The 20,873-nt window shown below is 36.8% G+C and overlaps 2 protein-coding genes across 22 annotated transcripts in view; one reads left to right on the top strand and one right to left on the bottom strand.

Moving 5' to 3' along the window:
- Nucleotides 1-20,873, top strand: part of LOC127514149 (uncharacterized) — a 358,601-nt gene that overhangs the window by 262,212 nt on the left and 75,516 nt on the right. The gene's annotated exons all lie outside the window — the stretch shown is intronic.
- psip1a (PC4 and SFRS1 interacting protein 1a) overlaps nt 11,781-20,873 on the bottom strand; it is a 105,057-nt gene continuing 95,964 nt past the window's right edge. For 19 of the 21 annotated variants that reach the window (XM_051896730.1, XM_051896765.1, XM_051896786.1 and 16 more), the window contains 6 exons: nt 18,208-18,257; nt 18,040-18,110; nt 15,899-16,000; nt 15,539-15,737; nt 13,583-13,722; nt 11,781-12,207 (listed from right to left, as the gene is read on the bottom strand). In XM_051896730.1, the coding sequence (XP_051752690.1) occupies nt 12,193-12,207; nt 13,583-13,722; nt 15,539-15,737; nt 15,899-16,000; nt 18,040-18,110; nt 18,208-18,257 (577 nt within the window). In that variant the 3' untranslated portion in view covers nt 11,781-12,192. The other 2 variants (XM_051896869.1, XM_051896860.1) reach the window with 2 other exon arrangements.

The raw sequence follows: 20,873 nt of genomic DNA, 5'->3' as shown, positions 1-20,873 counted from the left end.
ATCAATGTTTTTTAACAAATCTTTTGAATGAATCATTCAATGTCAAATACTTTTAACAGTCACTTGTCACCTTCTAGTGGCGTAACGATGTAATCGATACAACCGTTATTTGAAGTCTACACGAGCTGTGGCTCCCCCAGTTCTTGGCTAATTTTCAGTCAGATTTGTAAATTCATTCACTGGTGAGTCGCTCTGAACGGATCATTGAATCAATGATTTGTTGACTCGAGAACAGCTGCAATACGATCGGTCCAATTCGCGAATGAATTGTTTGATGTGATTTGTGAACTGATTTAACAGGATGATTGAAAAGAATCAGTTCGTGCACGAATCGGACACCGCTTTTGCTTCTCTGAGCATGTGACGATTTCTTCATTTTAAAATAAGGAGTAACGATATGTTTTATGAAATGTAGTGGAGTAAAAAGTACGATATCATGCTTTGGAATGTAGTAAAGTAAAAGTAAAAGTTGCTCAAAATAAAAATAATCGAGTAAAGTACAGATACTTGAAAAATTTACTTAAGTACAGTAATGAAGTAAAAATACTTCGTTACTGTCCACCACTGATCTGATCTACTGCAGACGCTACACAGGTCTAATATGGACTTCTGTATGGCTGAAATAAAATCAGATGGAGTCAATGAGTATGTATAGAAAGTTCAAGATAAAGTACTCTTGGGCCAGAAATATGTTCAGTAGGTCAAATATAGACTTCTATATTGGATGATGTGACATCAGAAGGCATCAATGAGTATATATAAAAACTTATAATAGTTTTGTATGGAGTAATGTCTGGCTTATCTAACATCAGATAGAGTCAATAAGTATGTATAAAAAGTTCATGAGCGAGGACTAATTTGCCAGATATATGTTCTGTAGGTCAAACATGGGCTTATGTATGGCTGAAGTAACATCAGAAAGAGGCAAAGAGTATGTGAGGTTACACAATACACGAGCTGACAACTGTTACCCAACGACTTTATTTAAAAATGGACATGACGACGCTTTGTCACGTGACACACCGTGGCCACGCTGTATGACAGATGTATTGCTTTTCTCACCATGTCATCAACTATCAGATATTCCGATTCTCATCTCAAATATGTGCAAGTGACTGTTTTGTCATTTAAAAACCTTTATAATGACCTTGATCTTAATATATAATGTGAATTCATCCATTTGTCCCGAAATACATGTGGCCGGTGAACTGGGAGAACAATAGAGTGAGTGAGCTTTATAGTTACTTACACAATGTGTATATGATATGAATAAACGTCGGGCAAATTATATTTGAATGGATTGTTATTGCTGCTTCCATAGACATCAGTGTATATTTCATTGGCTGTGGCTCGTTGCGACACATGACACCACAGGACATCGAGTTGGCGACAGCTCCAGATATTTAGCATGCTAGATTGTCTGGTGTCGCATCAGTGAGCCTCTTTGATGCGTCGTTGAGTAGTTCACACATAAAGATTAGCGAGCGCCGATCACCCGCTGATTTTCCCCCGATCACAGCCCGACCTGTTGGCGAGCTCGTTAACTTGCAAATCGGCTTAAATCGGGCTTAAAATCCTGTAGTGTAAACTTGGCATAACAGTAAAAGCACTTGCAAGTCACGAGTGTCGATTTAAACCACCGAAACGCGTCAGATGCTATAAGTTAAGGCTGGTTCACACTGTGCGATTTTGGCCACGATTTGGTCGTCTGGGACAAATTTTGCAAATCCTAAAAGATTCCTATAATCCTAGCCTAAAATCTGTAGTCTTTGATCGCTAGTTTGACATGTTCACAGACAGCCGGTTAATGACCGTTGCGATCAAATTTTACCTCAGACGAAATTCTGGCAGTGTCAGAAGATTTGGCGCACAATCCTCCAGTGTGACTTCTACAACGTTTTTCAAGACAAGCCGTGATCAAAATTAACGATAGAGATGTCTTTGTTAGCCACCATTTCAGTCCCGTGTGTAATGCCGCTCACAGTCATCGAACGTGTATGGGTTGATGATGCGTCCGTTTTTAACGCGTCTTGACTGTCGTACAGTCTGACATAAACGACAGCTGAGATCCTACAGTGTGACCTGAAGATCATGTTCGTACAGTCTGACAAGCAACCATCGTAAAAGGACTATTATAAATCGCACAGTGTGCACCCGGCTTTACCGATGCTCAAAAAGCATCTTGGACAAATGACTCAGCTGTGTGAGCAGAAGCGCTGCCAGGTGTCTGGTAAGAAATAGAATAGCGTACAAATACATTCAGAGACTGCATTTGTTCAGAACAGTGTTGTTCAGTGCAAGATTTCGATGTTATTTAAGCTAAAATAAAGTAAGGGAAAATATTTGCACTAACTGTTAAAAACTAATACTGTATGTAACAATGATAGAGACACTGCTGTTTACATTTTTTTGTGAAGTATGGCAAAAATATTTTAGTAATGAAATTTGAAGTAAATGAGAAATAATGCAAAGGAAAGTAAATTTTCTGAAATGTTGTGCTTTCTTGTGCTTGAATGTTAAAATGAACCTCCTATGAGGTGTCAATCACAGCAAAGGCACCCAGGCAATTTGAGTTTGAGACCCCTGGCATAAACATCTTCTCAGCATGTTTAACTGTGTGTATGCATTCAGGTGATCAGACGATTTTAACATGTCAGTCATACAACAGTAGTTCGAATAGCCACAGAGACATTGCACAGCTTCGATGTTTTCATCCTCACTAATTTTGCGCTCTGGCTCAAATTGAAAAGGCTGATCGGGTTTTAAAAGGAACCCCGTGGAAATTAAGACCTGTATGAGTTACTAGATTACCACTGCACCAAAACATACAGATAAAAAGCCTCAAAGTCATCAGGGCTAAAGTGAAGAGAACAAAGACGCACTTAGGAAGTTTTATTTGTCCACATTCTGCACAACTTCCCATTCTTTTCTCCTCTTATCGCTAAAGCAGTAAAGACTTACATCGCTTCTCTTGTAGCTCATCGACTGAAAATGACAGCCAAAAGTGGCATGTGTCATCAATGTGGCATCGTATATTATATTCCGAGTTGTGTTGCGGTAAAAATAGCAATAGGACAGTGTCAGTAGCTCAGTGAGTGCAACCATTAGACGTTATCGACATAGAACGCACTGTGCACCTAAACAAAATGGCGCCGCCCATTGTCCAAATCGGTCCAAATATGTAATGGATTTTTTAAATAATGTAAATCTTTCATGGGTTTTCTACTACATATTTCAGTAAGATACATCATTTACATTATATTAAGCCATACAAGTCTTAACACCAGGGGTTCCCTTCAATGTCTAAAAAGGAAATTTGTTGATACAAACATTTTTAAAATTTACATGTTTGAAATCTTTGAAATTAAAGCCGGTTTTCCAACATCGGGCCGAACGGTTCTTATTGCAGAACCGTTCCATTCCGTGTCGATCCAGGCCAGCTGGTACGATTACGGTTTCATTTTCCACTGTGGGGCTGATAACGGCCACTCTTTGGAATGTAATACAAAAGCGTCAGTCGTTGCCTTGGTAACGCAATGGTTTACTGATAATATTACATGTAAATAACGATCGCGTTAGAGGATGATCAGATATTTCCTTTAATTTTATTATTAATTTGTGTTTAAATAGAGTGCTTAGCCAGCTACGGAGAAAGTCCTTAGACTAATTGTCTAATTAGACAAATCCTTAGACTAATTGTCTAATGAGACAACTGTGCCGAGAATTCCGGGCCGAGAACGGGTTGTAATTGTGCCGTGCCGTACCAGGCTCCAGTGGAAACACAACTGGAACCATTCCTTACCATTCTTAGAACCGTTTGGCCCGACGGTGGAAAAGCGGCTTAAGATTTCGTAAGAATCACCCAGATACTGACCACTGCAGACTGAGAAAAACCCACAAGAGCTGCAGTTTTGGAGATGCTCTGACCCAGTCGTCTAGCCATCACAATTTGGTCAAACTTGCTCAAATCCTTACGCTTGCCCATTTTTCCTGCTTCTAACACATCAACATTGAGGACAAAATGTTCACTTGCTGCCTAATATATCCCACCCACTAACAGGTGCCGTGATGAAGAGATAATCAGTGTTATTCACTTCATCTGTCAGTGTACAAAATGTTATGCCTGATCGGTGTGTGTGTGTGTATGTGTGTTTGTATATATATATATATATATATATATATGACTGTGTGTGTGTTGATGGATTAATTCACAGAGATTAGGTGGATGGTCACTCAAGGTTGCTTTACTGTCCCTGGGACAAACACGACCAAAAGCTGGTTAGAGTACTGTGCATCGATGTTGCAGGAGAAGTCAGCAGGGAGAAATATGAGACTGTTGCTGATGACATAGCTCTGCCCCGCAATATCATGTGCGCAAATGCGATTGATGCAACATCCAGTGGCGAGTTTTCCCAATTTATGCATGAATTTGACAAACATTATTTAAACTCCATTACATACATCCCCCCTAAATTCTGCTAAATTGAGCTAGAACCAATATATGCAACAACATACAGTATAGATTGCAGAAAGAAAAAAAAAACAGATGTGAGTACAAGAGCTTTACAATACAGTATGTCAAAAAATCATTCTATTCCCAGGAAGTGCATAAGAATGGAATGGTACCAGGTCCCACACTTAACACAGACTATATGAGGTGCAGTCTACACACTCTAACCCCCGGTTTTACGGACAAGGCTTAAGCTAGTCCTAGACTAAAATGCATGTTTGAGCTGTTTTAACTAAAAGCAACTTGTTCTGACAGATCTTAAAATATGTCAGTGCCACTACCATTGTTTTGTCTCAAGATGCACACCAGAATTTGTTTTTTTTTTGTGAAAGTTTATAAAAGCTACTTAAATATACTAATTGAACTAAGGTCTAATCCTGGTTTAGGCTAAGCCCTGTCTGTGAAACCAGGCCCAAGAGGCTACAAATGTTTCTTTGCTCTTTAAATTTCTCAGTGCAAACAACACAAGAAACTCTTTTAAAAAAACTCACTTCAAAGTCAAACTCTTAACATCACAAATGGCTCTTAGATATAAATCTTCATTCAGACTCAGACATATTAAACAAAAACGTTCCTTATCCACTCAACAACAAAATTAGTTCCTTGAAAAATAACTTGCATCACTGTGTGAATCACTTCCCACAATTTGTTGATCAATTTCACAAATGAGTCTGTTAGGGGGCGTAACTGATCTCCCCAATTGTGTAGTGATGTGGCCTGTTAGCAAATGACAGGGACACGTCTGTTATCAGGTTCCTGCACACAACTAGAGGACTCATTTGGCTTTGATGCAGGTAAACTCTCTGTACTCTCAACAGGTTCGGGAATGTGCTCAGGTTCTGGACTGTGCTGATCATTGTCAGAACACGCTGAAGGAGTCATCTCATCAAGCATGTCTGAAGCTCCACTACAAGTGGCATTCTGTATAACATCACTATCATATGTTCCATCCATCTGCAGTAACCATTCAGGTGTCTTTGAAACAGGATCAGGATCGTCCATGAGAGCAGAATCAAGAGCACTGCCACGGGTAGCATCGGTGGAAGCTGATCGAACTGACTGCTCCTCATCATCATCCCAGGATAAAAATTCACTGGAAGTAACAGGTTTCTGTGCGCCAGTCTGGACATCCTTAATCCTGTACTCAATCTCTGGTCTCACTGATTGTACTTCATACAGAACGATTGTACTTCATACAGAACAGAGTCCCAATTGTCCGCAACTTTCCTCATGCCTTTCTCTCCACGGTTAGCCAGCAAAACTCTACCTCGCATTGCTAAGGGTGAACCTCTGGCCTTCTGATTGTAAAGAATAGCATGGCAGTTCTGCTCTTTGAGACAGTTTTTCCAGGCAATTTCTGCAGCTGTGCTCAGGTCTCTTCTCAGCGCAGAGACAAACTCATGATGGCTGATGACCCTATCATCACAAAGGACATGCTGAAACATGATGTCAATCGGTAGCCTCAGGAAACAGCCAAACATAAGGTAAAATGGTGCGAACCTGGGCTGCGTTCCACTCCAGTTTTAGACATGCACTCGCGAACTTCCCTAAGCACTTCCCTTCGGGGAAATCCCTGCCACCATTTTGAAGTGCGTTCCACTACGTGAAGTGGACGAGGGAAGTTTATATGGACAGACCCTCGCTCCCTCGATTTTGACCGAGGGAGCGAGTCTACTTTATATGTACACTTCAGGCAGCTCCATAACCCACAATGCAACACAATTGTGACATCACCGCATATCGCGTTTATTTTACCCCACCACAAACAACTCTATGATATATATATATATATATTTTTTTTTTTAAATTTAAAACACACTTATATACATATAGAATGCTGCATTAAACAATTTTGTAAAGGGAAAAAATAAATAATAAATCAGCTCCATTGCGGATTCCAAGTGATCAAGGGCTTAGGACGTTCCAATTCAGCCCATTGCAAAGTTTTCGCCAGTAGTGGGCACTCATGCAACGTAAGCAATGACGTACATCCGAGTTAATGAGACTGAGGGAAGTTAGCGAAGGAAGGGCTTTTAAAAAACTAACTGGAACGCAGCCCTGGTTGTTTCATGTACAGAGCAATTATAACTAAAGGTTAACGTCTGTAGAAGCTGTGGCCACTTCGCCTTGGATTTAACTGGGAGAGCTCTTATTATATTCCCCAGAGTCCTGTTGAAACGTTCCGCTAAACCGTTACCGATAGGGTGGTGTGGTGTGTGATTTTTGAACACCAGCCATCTCAAGCAAGTTCTTAATGATTTTGCTCTCAAAATTCACAACCTGGTCTGAATGTATTCTCTTTGGAAATGCATAAATGCAAAATAAGTCATTCCAAAGGCGACGGGCAACTTGTTCAGCAGTTTTGAGGGGAAGGTGTGTGCCATCTTAGAGAAATGATCTGTCACTACTAGGACATCAACGACCTTCCCTGAAATCTGTTCAGCACTCCAAAAATCAATACATATGAGCTCCATTGGCTCAGAGGTTCGAATGCGCTCAAGGGGCACACAAGCATCTGGCTCTGGAGTCTCTAACACATCTCTAACAGCTCTTCACATAAAGCTTGATGAGAGAGTTCTCACTCTCCCCTGGTGTTCGGTGGCATCATGAACACCACGGATAACATCACGCTTCAGGGAATCAGGTACAATATATTGAAAGAGTTTCCTATTCATCAGCCGATCCTTCTTTACTCTGTACAGCACATGATTATGAATCGTTAGCTTTTTCCAGTGCTTCAGAAGGTTTGTCACAGAGCTAGGTTCCTTCGCTCTCTCACTCTTTGAAGGACGCTTACATCTCAGAACATAGTTCATGACTCTGTCTCTAGATCTTCAAAAGGGAGCTGGAGTGATGTTGGACTGGCTATGGGCAAAGGACTAACTCCACCATTGCAGCGAGCACCCAGGGCAGCAGAAACTTCAGCAGCATCAAAGGATCTGGAACATGAGTCGTTCACCCTGCAGCCCATTCTCAGTTTCGCCTTCACTGGTAGCCTGCACATTCTGACAGTGGTTAATGACACGAAAGGCATCTTGCACAGTTCTAGTAACAACACCATTAGAAAGGCATCTTGCACAGTTCTAGTAACAACACCATTAACCTCATCCAAAAGAGAAAAGTATGGTTCATTTAACAGACAATGGCTGACACAAGACTTAACAAAGGGCTCTCTGCTCAAGGCATCTGCAACAACGTTCTTCGTTCCTGGCGCATACTTCAGGTCAAAGTCATATGCAGCGAGCTTCGCCACCCATCGCTGTTCACAAACTGGGTTTAGAATATAAGTCAAGGGATTATTATCAGACCATGCTGTGAAATGTCTCCCTTTTAGCCAGTGGCTAAACTTGTCACAAATGACCCATTTTAAAGCCAGAAATTCAAGTCTATGTGCTGGGTAATTCATCTGAGACTTGGAGAGTGTTTTGCTTGCAAAAGCAACCGGGCGTGCAATTTTCTCATCAGGGGGCACCTGAGATAACACAACTCCTATGCCGTCAAATGAAGCATCAACAGAGTGAATAAAGGGATGACAGAAATCTGGGTGAGCCAAAGTCACACTGTGCAGAAGTTCTTGCTTTAAAATTTTAAAAGCATTTTGGCACTCACTAGTCCAACCCTCAGGTGAAAGCACAACACTGAGTGGCTTCCTCATACGACCACACTTCTTCTGAGCTTTAATCTGTGACCGATCTGATAGGAGACTGAAAAGAGGTTTCGCCTTAGCAGAAAAGTCCTGAATGAAATGCTGATAATATAAAATCATACCGAGGAAAGATCTGATCTTCTTTTGAGAAGGTGTTATACCATCAGCTTCCATGAGATCGACAGTCTGGATATCACTGATCACCTTATCTTTTTCTGTATTTTTAGTATTGTTAGTATTAGTATTGTTGGTACACGAATCTCGTAATCGAAGTATTAACTATTTAAATATATTATACAAACTTAATATATAAATTAAATATATATAATATATATTTAATTTATATATTAAGTTTATATATTAACTTAATATAAGTTAAATTAACTTAATTTATATATTAACTTAATATATAAATTTATATATTAAGTTTATATATAATAAAATAGTTTATATATATATATATATATATATATATAAACTATTTAATCTAGTTTCAGATGATCATAGGAAGACCAAGATCTGATCATCTTCCTTGCCTAATAATTAAACCAGATCATATATATTTTAAGTTCTATGAGGGGACACGCTGACACAGACAAAACAGATGGATGCATGAGTCTAATTACAGTACCTCTAAAACAGTGGTTCCGAACCTTTTTTACGCCAAGGCCCCCCTCCTCTCCAAATCAATACTGCACGGCCCACCCCCCATTTTTTTTTTTTTTTAATTCACTAAAATATTTGTATTGTAGTGTTATTAGCCTACTTTTCAACCCCAAGTAATTATTTTTTAAAGAACAAATTCAAGATAGATTCAAACCGTCAGTGTTCTGTTTTGCAAACATTCTTTGCAAACATTCTTTACAACTTAAAGGTATTTACTCTGCTCAGTTATACAGTAGGGTACAACGGGGCTAAAGGCACACCTTAAGAAAATGTGCTTTTCACTACTCCCAAAGTGTATGATTGCAGAAAAAATATATGTTTGTATTGAACATTGATGGAGAAACAGATTTTATGTGAAAACAATTCATAAAAGTGGTTTATTTTGTTTAAAAATCTTATAAATGTATGAGGTGGCGATGGGGTAAAAGGCACACAGTATTGATACAAATACTACATAGCTGTGGCAGACTGGAATTGAACAGTTACACAAAGCGTGGCTGCTGATGTACTGATACTTTGGTTAGATTTATTTGCACTGTGTTGTTTGCATTATTTAATTCCACTGTATATATATTACTTTGCATATACTGTGATATTATGTTGTAGTTATTTATACTATGTGGATTCTACTTTTTGTTTTTCTGAGGCTGCTGGTCTCTGAGAGCTACTAAACAAATTTCATTATATTTTTTTATAATGACAATAAAGTTTTCTATTTATATCTATTTATTTAGCTAAAATGATGTTTTTAATAATGTCTAGGTTAATACTTGTTCAGAAGAATCACTTTATCAAAGTTTGTACTATTTTCTGTTTATTTTTATTAATAAAATAATTAATTGTTGTTCAATAAATATACTGTCATTAAAATATGTTTATAAATATATTTTAAAAATACAGAAACAAAATTATTTTAAAAAGTAAAGATCCTTAAAGCATTAAGGAGATCCCGTAATATTTAATATAGATTTACAGTAGTAACAATAAGAGATTTTTATTATGATACGATTAATATCATATTTTTAAATATGATTGCTTCCTTATAAATATGGGTATTATCTCTAAGGTGGATACAAAATTTGATATATGATATTTACCATCTGAATCTAACCATGTCATGTCAACAAATGGAATAGTCAGCCGGTCGTGTCAAAGATCAGACAAATTTACACGTGCATCTTGAAAAGCGGGTATTTAGGAAAGTGCTACGGCAAGTTTTTGTGCCACCTAGTGGTTTAGAGGAAAATAAAATCAAAGGCGCCTTTTGCCCCGTTGTACCCTAACTTAAATAAGCACAAGTCAACCTGCCACACCAAACAAGACCACAGGGAGATACCAAAGGACTAAATTTATATACTATGCGGATCCATTCAAAATTATTAAATACATATAACACCACTGATCCTCTCAAACTTCCCCAAAACACGCTTGTTCAGCGAGCATCCATTATAAAACACTCACAGTACATTAATTTTGACAACTACGCGAATATATTGAACTGTATTCATGCAGAAATACGATGTTATATAGCGATCAGTGAGTCGAGAGAGCACATGTGCGGTTTGTTTGCGCATAATAACGGACTCGCGCATGCCTTATGTACGACTGCTGTATGTCACTGTAATCGTCTTTACCCACATTACAATCGTCATCCATCAAAACCTTTTTAGCGACACTGGTTTTCTTTTTCCAACAGAGAGTTAGTTTGCGTTTTGAACAACCGTTCAGTATTTCACAGCAGCACGATGAGAAACGGCCTTTTGAAGCAGCCTCAAACTCAGCCTTCTCACTGTGTGTGTGTGTGTGTTGGAGAGAAAAAGAGAGAGAGGCTATTTTGCACCCCTTTTTTCACGTATTTTTCACTGTATGCTGCTAGCACAGTACAAGTAAGAACAAACTTATTTCTGCACTGGCAATTTTATAGTTACTATTCATTGAACAAAGCAACATGATTCATATTATTAGTACATGCAGTTATTCACAACCTAACAATAAGCTCTACTCTTCTGCACAATGGTAATGATCAAAACTTCAACATAACAGAAACTCTTTTAAATGTCAAACATAACTGAACATTAAACATTAACAGATGTTTCCCTTTACTCAAAAACACATAAAATAACACTTAATTTCAATATTTACTCTCCATTTCCAGCCATATGGAAAGCACGCTGGGAACTAACAATGGTGTCTCTAAATGAAGTCGCATAATTGAAATAATTCTCTTAAAATAAATAGGTAACCATCTTAATTTTATTAGCTTAATTGGTTCCTCAATTCAAGTCTCAAAACTGCATTTCCTTAAAAAAATTTTTAGGAAAATGTATCTGATTTTATTAGTGAAATGTTCTAGATATGAACCACAATTTAATTAATAAAATATATACATTTTTAATTATCACCTTAATTTAATTAAAATTACAAGACCAATGATTCATTTTTTCACAGTGCATATTAATGTGTATGTATTGGGACTGTGGTCATTAACGTCCCTGTTATATGGCTCACGGTGTAATGGTCCGGTGTAATATTTTAGTCCATACAGTTTAAGTCTCAATGTTTTAGTTTAAACTCCATGGTGGTATTTTCTGCATTATGGCTAAATTGATTTTCATTCTCAAAAAAATGGTGTTACAGTTCATTTGTGTGTCTAACTCTTGTTTTAGTTTTTTTTTCCTTAAATGCATTGTGCTTTTTTTCTGCATCCTGGCCCACTTGTAGACTGTACACCAAAAGATTGCTCTGTATTTTCATATTTCCCATTTGTTTCCTATGGTAGTTATTTTAGGCCTCAAACAATACGGTGTGACTATTTTTTTAAGAATGTTCCATGTACAGTATTTTGTGTGTGTATGTTCAGATAGCAAATGCCACAAAATTCACCAAGTTTCTTACCAAAATCATACTTTTTTTTTGGTCGCTAATGACCAAACAGTACCAAGGGGGTTAAACGAAATGTTCTGAAGTAAACACTACTTTATTAAGGCTAAAACACATTTATGACAGCAGTCTTAAGAGCATGAATACTGAAACACAAGCAAGAATCAACATTTGCCTGTATTAAAATAAATCATTTTAAAGATGCAACACCAGAACAAAGCTATACAGTAAAACTTAGATTTAACACATTTAAACCAAGTAGGTATGGTAAATATCACAATGATATTTTGAGATTAAAATCCCTAATTAAAATCACTCCACTTGGCAACTGATGGCTCTTCAGTGAACAAACAACATCTTCAGACAGACTCCTCCGAGGGATTAGTCACACTACAAACAAGATATTACTTGTTTTTCACAACACATAGGATATTCTATCCTAATTTCTCCATCTTTGTCTCAGCATCCTCTTCAGGGTTGAAGTCTCCATTCAAAATCTTGGTATCTGTTAACATGGAAACAAAGTTTGTGCTTTTTGCTAAACAAATAATTTACATATACATCATTTGGAATTATGTTATCATGGATGTGCATTAGGGAGTGGCTGTTGGGTGAAAAAAAAAAAACATTTTGCAACATAAATGTATATATTTTTATCCAAAGAAACTTTCAAAGAAATATGATGTGATTGATTAGTGGTGGTTGTTTTAGTCTGGAATCACTGCAGCAGGCGCTTTCTCTCATAGTGAAAGTGTTTTGTGCAGTTGAGGTGATTCCCACGTCGCAGTCTAGGGACAGATGTTGACAGTTATAATCAATTAAAAAAAAAAAAAATTATATATATATTATAAATTTTTGTGTGGGTGTGATTTTGTCATCCATTATTCAATTTTTTTTTTTCCATTTGTTTCGAATAATATGGGTAAATAGATGCTTTTTTTTTTTTTTTTTTTTTTTTTTTTTTTTTTACCTGGCAAGTCAACTTGTGCGCACTCCCATGCTCTAGATTTTTTTTTATGGATAACTGAGGTTTTCGCTTGCATGCATTCCGGTCTGTTCTGTTTATGCAGTTTTTCTTTGACTACCTTGTGAATTGACGCCCCCAGGGGGTCCCCAGGTTGCCACCTTGTGGATAAACTAATTACTGCAAAAACAATTAAATGCGCATGTGTGACCTATGCGTACAAGTACTTGCGGTTACAAAAATCCGGCTGTGCGTGTACAGTACGTGCATACTCTTCTGATGATGAAATTCCCGTCACGCGCACTGTACACTGACCCTCGCATAAAAAGTGAACTATACTTTGGGCTTTAAGGTTAACTTATAATGGTAACACTTTACAATAAGGTTAAGTTGTTAACATTAGTTAATATATTAACTAACCATTAACGTTAATGTTAATGAAAATACAGCTGTTCATTGTGCATGCTAGTTCACAGTGCATTAACTAATGTTAACAAATACAACACTTGATTTTAAAAATGTATTAGTAAATGATGAAATTAACATGCTCATGAAAAATGGGGGCAAAAACAAAAGTGTTGCGTTTATAATTTTGTTAAGTGTATGTTGGCTTGAGAAAGCCAACATACTATTCTTTGATTTAAACTTATGTTGGCTTGACAAAGCAAACATTCTGATCTATTATTTAAGTTTGTTATGTTGGCTTGGCAAATCCAACATACTGGTCTACTATTTAGGCTTATTTTTATTATCAGGACTGGATCAGGACTGGATATGAAAACTAATCAGGCTAGTGATCTATCTATCACTAGCAAAGTGTAACTACTAGCCTAGGAGATGCTAACAACATGCTAAAAAGTGCTAGAAAAGTGTTAGCAACTTAAATTTGGAAATTAATTATTAACTGTTTCCCCACCATTGACAAGATTTTCCACCATTTGACAATGCATTGATGTGTTTTTCCGGCAATCCATGTTCTCAATCTTATACGGTAGGGGGCGCTGTTACGCATCTTTTGAAATAGTACAGCATCTCCGGATCCAAAAACAAGATGATCTGTGTAAACCAGATGGAGTCAACTGTTCATGATCAGATTATGCCAGATTGTTATGCATCTTCTGAAATAGTACAGCATCTCCAGATCCAAAAATAAGCGAAGTAGATCTGTCATAGATCTATAATGTCAATATGGACCAAAAAAAACCTCTGCTGTTTCCAGCACCTTGTTTAATCTATGCCACAAAGAATTAAAGGATATTTGAAAAACGCTGTTTGGAAAGTTGGTCGGACCGACACAACAACAAACACGTAGCCAATCAGCATTAGGGGGCGTATGACAGTGGAGGAGAGAGAACGAGCAAAAGGGGGATTTGAAGAAAGACTGCAGAAAAAGAGATGGGGGACACAACACAAAAGAGAAAATCTCATAAGAATATCATTGGAAAATGAAGGGTTATTATCAGGAAAGCTTTAGGACCTGCGTTAATATTAGAAAAGTTTTCCAGCGCTGTTTAGCGTCCTTGTTAGTGCATCGGAGTTGGAGTGAAGCGGAGGGGGTGGTGGTTGTGGGTCTCCCTCGGTAGAAACTGCATTCCAGGGGAGGAGAAATGGGAACGCGGGGGCACCGTGATGCGACCGCAAAGGGCACTTTCACTTTCGCGATCAAAGGGGCAGGGGCTCAAGCCCCCCTGCCACATGTTAACTGCAAAATAATTAAGAATTAAAGTGAAGAAATAAGTGTGAAACTATCAGGAACCCTTTAGTCTCCAGCGCCACCATTTTCCAGAACGGCAACCTACCTGGAGTCTCCAGAAGTGCAAGTTGTCAGGATCTCAAAGGCTTAGGTTAGGTAAAGAATCCTAAAAATGACCCCCCACTTAATAAGAATCACAAGCTAAAGTGTTATATCTTATACATCTTTCAGAATCTGGCAGTACGTTTTGAAAGATCATTTTTATTCTATATCTACAAGATGGACTTTTCAGGATAGGAGATTAACTAAAAATGAACCAGTATTCATGTATTATACAACACTAACCTAAGTCTCTGAGATCCTGACACCTTGCATTTCTGGAGACTCCAGGTAGGTTGCAGTTCTGGAAAATGGCGGCACTGGAGACTAAAGGGTTCCTGATGGTTTCACACTTAATTCTTCACCTTAATTCTTAATTATTTTGCAGTTAACATGTGTCTTTTCTTCTCCACCTGTTTTTGTCTGACCCTGCTGACCCAATGAGCATTTTGCTGTCCACTGGCCATGCCTTAACTTATATATATGTATATATATATATATATACATATATACATACATTCTGTGTCTCCACAGAAGGTTGCTTCTTCATAATATGATGTCAGAGAAGTTAAGTCAGTGAAGTTAGAATTTTCGGTAACACTTTACAGTAAGGTTCATTAGTTAAACATTAATTAATATATTAACTAACATGAACTATAACCATGAACACTACATGTGTCACTGTATTTACTAATCTTCGTTAACATTAGTTAATGAAAATACAGTTGTTCATTGTTTGTTCATGTTAGTTCAAAGTGCATTAACTAATGTTAACAAGATTTTAATAATGTATTAGTAAATGTTGAAAATAACATTAACTAAGATTAATAAATGCTGTATAATTGCAGTTCATTATTAGTTCATGTTAACTAAAGTAGTTAACTAATGTTAATTAATGAACGTTATTGTAAAGTGTTACTGAATTTTCCTTATTATTTGCAATCTAGTATTTATGCTTTTTTATTGTTTTTATTATTGATGTGATAGTTCAGCATGGAATGGAATTTAACACACTATGCTTATTTACTATGTAAAATGAAAATGAAAGCTGTAAATCAAGCAGGTCAGTCAGTTTGTTACCTTTCTGCTCTTTGATCTGTTCTGTGTGTTTTAGCACTCCCCTCTTGGCTTCTTCAAACTGTCTCTGTTCAGTCAGACTTTTATTGAGCACTTGACTGAGCACTGACTCTCCTTCTCCCATTAAAAACATGCTTTTAAACTTATTATACAGCATTGTGGCTTTGTCCATCACATCCTGGCTGGCTTTGAACTTGCGGATCTGTAAAGACAGTATAAAACTATGATTTGTTTCAGTTCATTTATTTTTTTTATTTTTTTTTATTTTTTTAAGTTTGTTGTTTCTTTTGTAAGTGGTGTGCAATAGTAATTAATACACATGACAACTGTCCAATGTTGACCCCAAAATGTTTTCAATCATACCTTTTTAAGAGTAGCTATGAGTTCACAGTGTCTCTGAAGATGCTGAGTAGTAATATGCAGTGAACTCAACTCATCCAATGCAACTAAACATTTCCTCACATCCTAAGAATGGAGAGAATGTGCATTTACTTAAATGGCCAGAATTAAAAATCAACAACAAGGTCAATACATTTATTTCAAAAAGAGCATGAGCAAATTGTTCTAAGAACTTCGATATCAGTCTATCTAGGTGTCAACTGATTACAGAAATAAGGTTTAAAAGCTATATACAAGAATGTTAGGCTGCATAAATTAGTTCAGCCAGAACCGGGAATACTTCCTAAAACATCCGATGTACTTGTTGCATCATAAGAAGAATGGCATCTACGCTAATATTAGTCTCTCTGTTTATCCTGAGGTTAATCGTAGTCAGCCGGATCTGGGCCGTATCCAGATCAGATGATAAGTTATATGCGAAATATATTATATATTCTTTTAAGATTAATTTAAGATTCTGGATAATCTGTTTTTTTTTTTTAAATACAGATCACGGTTCTCCCACGATTCTGAAAACAAAACAGACAACTAAACAAAATAACATGTAATTACTTGAGGTTCTGACAAAATGTTCTATTTAATGCTATAAATGAGTCTATTTATAATTATAAATGTCTAAAATATTATAAAAAATATTTACTATTTCAATTGAATTCATTGTGTAATAAAATTGTTTGAAATTAATGAGGACTTGTTTCTTCCAGAGTTTTTGAACAAATCTATCAAATACATTTTAAAAATCACTGGTCGCCACCTACTGCCATAGCAATGTAATACAATCTTTATTTGAAGCTTAAAGTTAGTTTCAAAGGTCATTTACTCATTTTGATCGCTGCTGCAAAATCAGTGTTTATATCTGGCCAGGGTCTGCTAAAATTTGGCAGATGTGCATCATTGTTCCGAGGTGGTTCTTTCCATTTTACACTGGGGTTATTTACTCCAAATTATTATGTTTCTTGGGTCTGCACTATTCCCTTCAAAGCAAACAAACCAGCGCGCCTTTATTTGTTGCTTAGTGACAGTTGTGTTGAAGTAAGCCAGAAATGCACAGATGCTGCTCAATTCGGCTATATTTAATATTCATATTGACTTATGAGTTGAGTATGTTCGCTAACTCTGCGCAGATTACATAAATGAATTATGAAATCACACAGAACATCTTGTGTGTGTAAAAGCAAAATGTTTAATTACATTGGGGTTATGACAATATAGTATAGTAGAGCTCAACTAAAGTTGTATTCGTTGGCAAAATGGTAATGTTTGTTTTTTTTTTTTTAGAGGACAACTTAGAAGGCGTGATTCCCATAATTTAATTCAAAGTGACCCTGTCCAAAGACTATCCTCTCAGACCCCCCCCCATCAAATTTTGATCTCTCCTGTTTTCGAAAGGGGAGGAGTTTGCATCTATGCAACTAGACTATCCCCTGTGAGAGCTTCATCGACACGACACCCAGTGGCACAGATCATCAACAAACCCGTCTCTATAACAGCGTGATGAATCCACTCTTCAACCAGATGGAAGCAGATTAAATATTTTGAATGTTCCGATCCCAATCTGACTTCTGACCTGTAATAATGCCTGAATTATAATCATGCACTGTTCGTTTGTTGGCCAGAGGAGAACTGGCCATCCAACTGAGCCTGGTTTCTCCCAAGGTTTTTTCTACAATCTGTCACCTGTTGGAGTTTGGGTTCCTTGCCACTGTCGCCTCTGGCTTGCTTAGTTGGGAACACCTACTATTCAACAATATTACTGATCTGCCTGCACTGACACCATTGTATGCAAACAGAACTGAGCTGGACGATGACATCACTGTTTTCTCTAGAGCTGCTCTATAGATAAATTAACTAAATTAATAACTAATGATTTTTACAATGGAAATTAATCAATACTGAACTTAAGTGGGACAATGACATTATTTTCTTCTAAAGCTGCTGTACAGCCAAAACAAACTGTTACATTATTTTCCTGTTATCAATGTAAAGCTGCTTTAAAACAATCTGCATTGTAAAAAGCATACTAAAAAAAAAAAAGCATATTAAATAAAGGTAAAAAAAAAAAAAAAAAGAATGAAAAAAACATCTGAACTGGAGTCTGTACTTACAAGGTTATCAATCTTTAAAGATGTTTTAATCTCCCCATGCAACTTATGCAGTCTGGCCTCTGCAGAAACTTCTATAGTTCAAGAATTGAAAAAGTATAATTACAATTAGGTAATTAGGTGATTATCTAAGGGCTGCATAGCATTTCCTCATTTACTGTATTGTCTTACCTTTTCTCTTGTCACCTTTTCTATCATCTCTCTTTCCATCTTTTCCTAATCTGCAAAAAAGAAAATCAGACACATAACAATCTGATTTTTAGACACAGCTGTACACAACACAACCATGCTTTTTAAATAAAGATCTAGAGCAGGAATTCATGTTTTTCTTTGCTATTTTAGTATATTAAAAAATGTGAATAGGGGTGAAAAGAGTAATGAAAACAACAACAACAACAACAAAAAACCCATACTAAAATACAGCTATTTCCCCCCAAAAAAATGTACTCAAGGGTGCGTCAAAGAATTTTTTATTTTTTAATTTTTATAAGTATAATCAACATTTTTGTAAGTCAATTCAACTTAAATTGCATTAAACTGACTTAAATCAAGTTGAATCTCATATATATGCTGCTGCTTATAAAAAGTTGAATTGTCAAATTATTTTGATTAATGTAAAAACAATGTCAGTGTAGTATCAATGAATTAGGACTCAAGCTGTCCTAGCACTACACAAATAAAAGTTAGAGCTGTTTGTTTATTAAAACTACTCAGTAGTGTGCATTGAGTGAATGACATCCGACTTATAACACCACATGCTAAGTTTTTAAACGTGAATAACAGCATGTAAGCTACATTGCCTTTTATGGTTGTTTATCAGAAATAATGTTCTGGTTCCATTTGTACTGTTGCCATTCACATTTTCTAAGCACAAATTGATAGGAATGGACTGAATATTCTCCCAAGATAATCACTAGCCCCTTTTACACATTAAACCTGGTAAATTACCGCAAAATCACCAGATTGACTTTTCCGGTAAATGCACCATATATGCTGTTCACAAAAACAACAGCATTCTGTCTTTATACCATTCACAGATCAGTACCAAAATATCAGTAAACTCTCTGATGTCAGTCATCAAAATTACCTATAAATGCTGTGCCATTTTCTTTATCTGCCTGGATGAGAAGCACTTCATGTTTTGTTCAGGGGTTGAACAATGAATAAACAACTTGCGGGAATTAAATGCCCCTCATTTCTCTGCATGTGAAGATGCTGATTTATGTGTATGGGACCCAACTTAAGTACGAGCCTTCTTTACATAAATAGTTTAGCATCCAAATGTTACATCGCAAATATGGAAATGATGTTAATAAATGTAAATAAGTAAGTGTTGTTTGTAATTAATTGCATTTTATATAGGCTAATTTTTTTATATAGGCTACTATGTATATGTTTTATGTATATGTATATACTGTTTTTATTATACATGGCTACTTACACCGATCATTATGACCACCTTCCTAATATTGTGTTGGTCCCCCTTTTGCTGCCAAAACAGCCCTGACCTGTAAGGCATTGACTTCACTAGACCCCTGAAGGTGTGCTGTGGTATCTGGCACCAAGATGTTAGCAGCAGATCTGTACTGTAAGTTGCGAGGTGGGGCCTCCATGGATCAGACTTGTTTGTTCAGCACATCCCACAGATGATTGATTGGATTGAGATCTGGGGAATTTAGAGGCCAAGTCACCACCTCAAACCTGTTGTGCTCCTCAATCCATTCCTGAACCATTTTTGCTTTGTGGCAGGGCACATTATCCTGCTGAAAGAGGCCACAGCCACCAGGGAATACTGTTAGTGCCATGTGTTCCCCAGGTAAGCGACGCACAGGCACCCGGCCATCCACGTGATGTAAAAGAAAATGTGATTCATCAGACTATAGACCACCTGCTTTTATTTTATTTTTTTCCTGAATACCAATCATGGATTTGTCATGGAGTGAGGGGAAGTAAAATACACATAGTTCACATGTTAATAGTGTTTATAATGTTTGTTAATGTTGTATTTGTGTAGACAAATACACTTATGGCTAACTACGCATGCAAGAGAAATGGGCTAGGCTATTATAGGTGTTTATTTCATAAATATGAATATCCCTCACATCTTCTCCCATACAATGTCCATTAGTCTACTTCTTACGCCTGTTTTGTTTAGCTGGCCAACTCAAAATCACAATGACTTTGCTTTGGAAGTTTAGTTGGCAGAGAAAATAACACACCGTTTTGTTTGACATGAATTAATATTCAATATTAATTAAATAAACTCAACAAAAACAAAGTTATGACTGTTGCGCATTTCCTATACACTTCAATACTGGCCTATTATTTACCCCATAATATATGCCTTCACTGTTTCCCAAAAGAGAGATGGATCTATCTCAGGCTGCTTGTTGGTTTCAATAAAAGAAACACCCATTCTTTAAAAAAAATAAATAAATAAAATAAAATAAATTTAGGGTTACTAAGAAGCGATGATTGTAATCAACAATGACGAGATGCAGGGTTAAAATAAGGTGGAGAGATGACTACAGAGACTGAGTTATGATCAGATATAGTACATATGCCTATTGTATATCACAATTTTTACTCTATCCAGGATCTGTCTGGACACAAACACAGTCTATTCTAGAGGACATCTTATGCTGGTGTGAATAAAATGTAAAATAACATTAGGGTTTATGATTATCCAAGCATCAAGCAGGCCCAAATCTTCACAAAGCTGGTTCAATTTATTGGCCTGTCTCGAAGCAGCTGTGTGTTTAGGTGGATTAAAGTCTAAGCTTGGGTTTGACACACAATTAAAGTCTCCTCCAATAATTATGTGATTAACAGAAAAT

Source organism: Ctenopharyngodon idella, chromosome 1 (genome assembly GCF_019924925.1).
Source record: "Ctenopharyngodon idella isolate HZGC_01 chromosome 1, HZGC01, whole genome shotgun sequence".
In the NCBI taxonomy this organism is placed as follows: domain Eukaryota; kingdom Metazoa; phylum Chordata; class Actinopteri; order Cypriniformes; family Xenocyprididae; genus Ctenopharyngodon; species Ctenopharyngodon idella.
The sequence above is the reverse complement of the archived record's forward strand: the minus strand, read 5'-3'. Positions and strand labels throughout refer to the sequence as shown.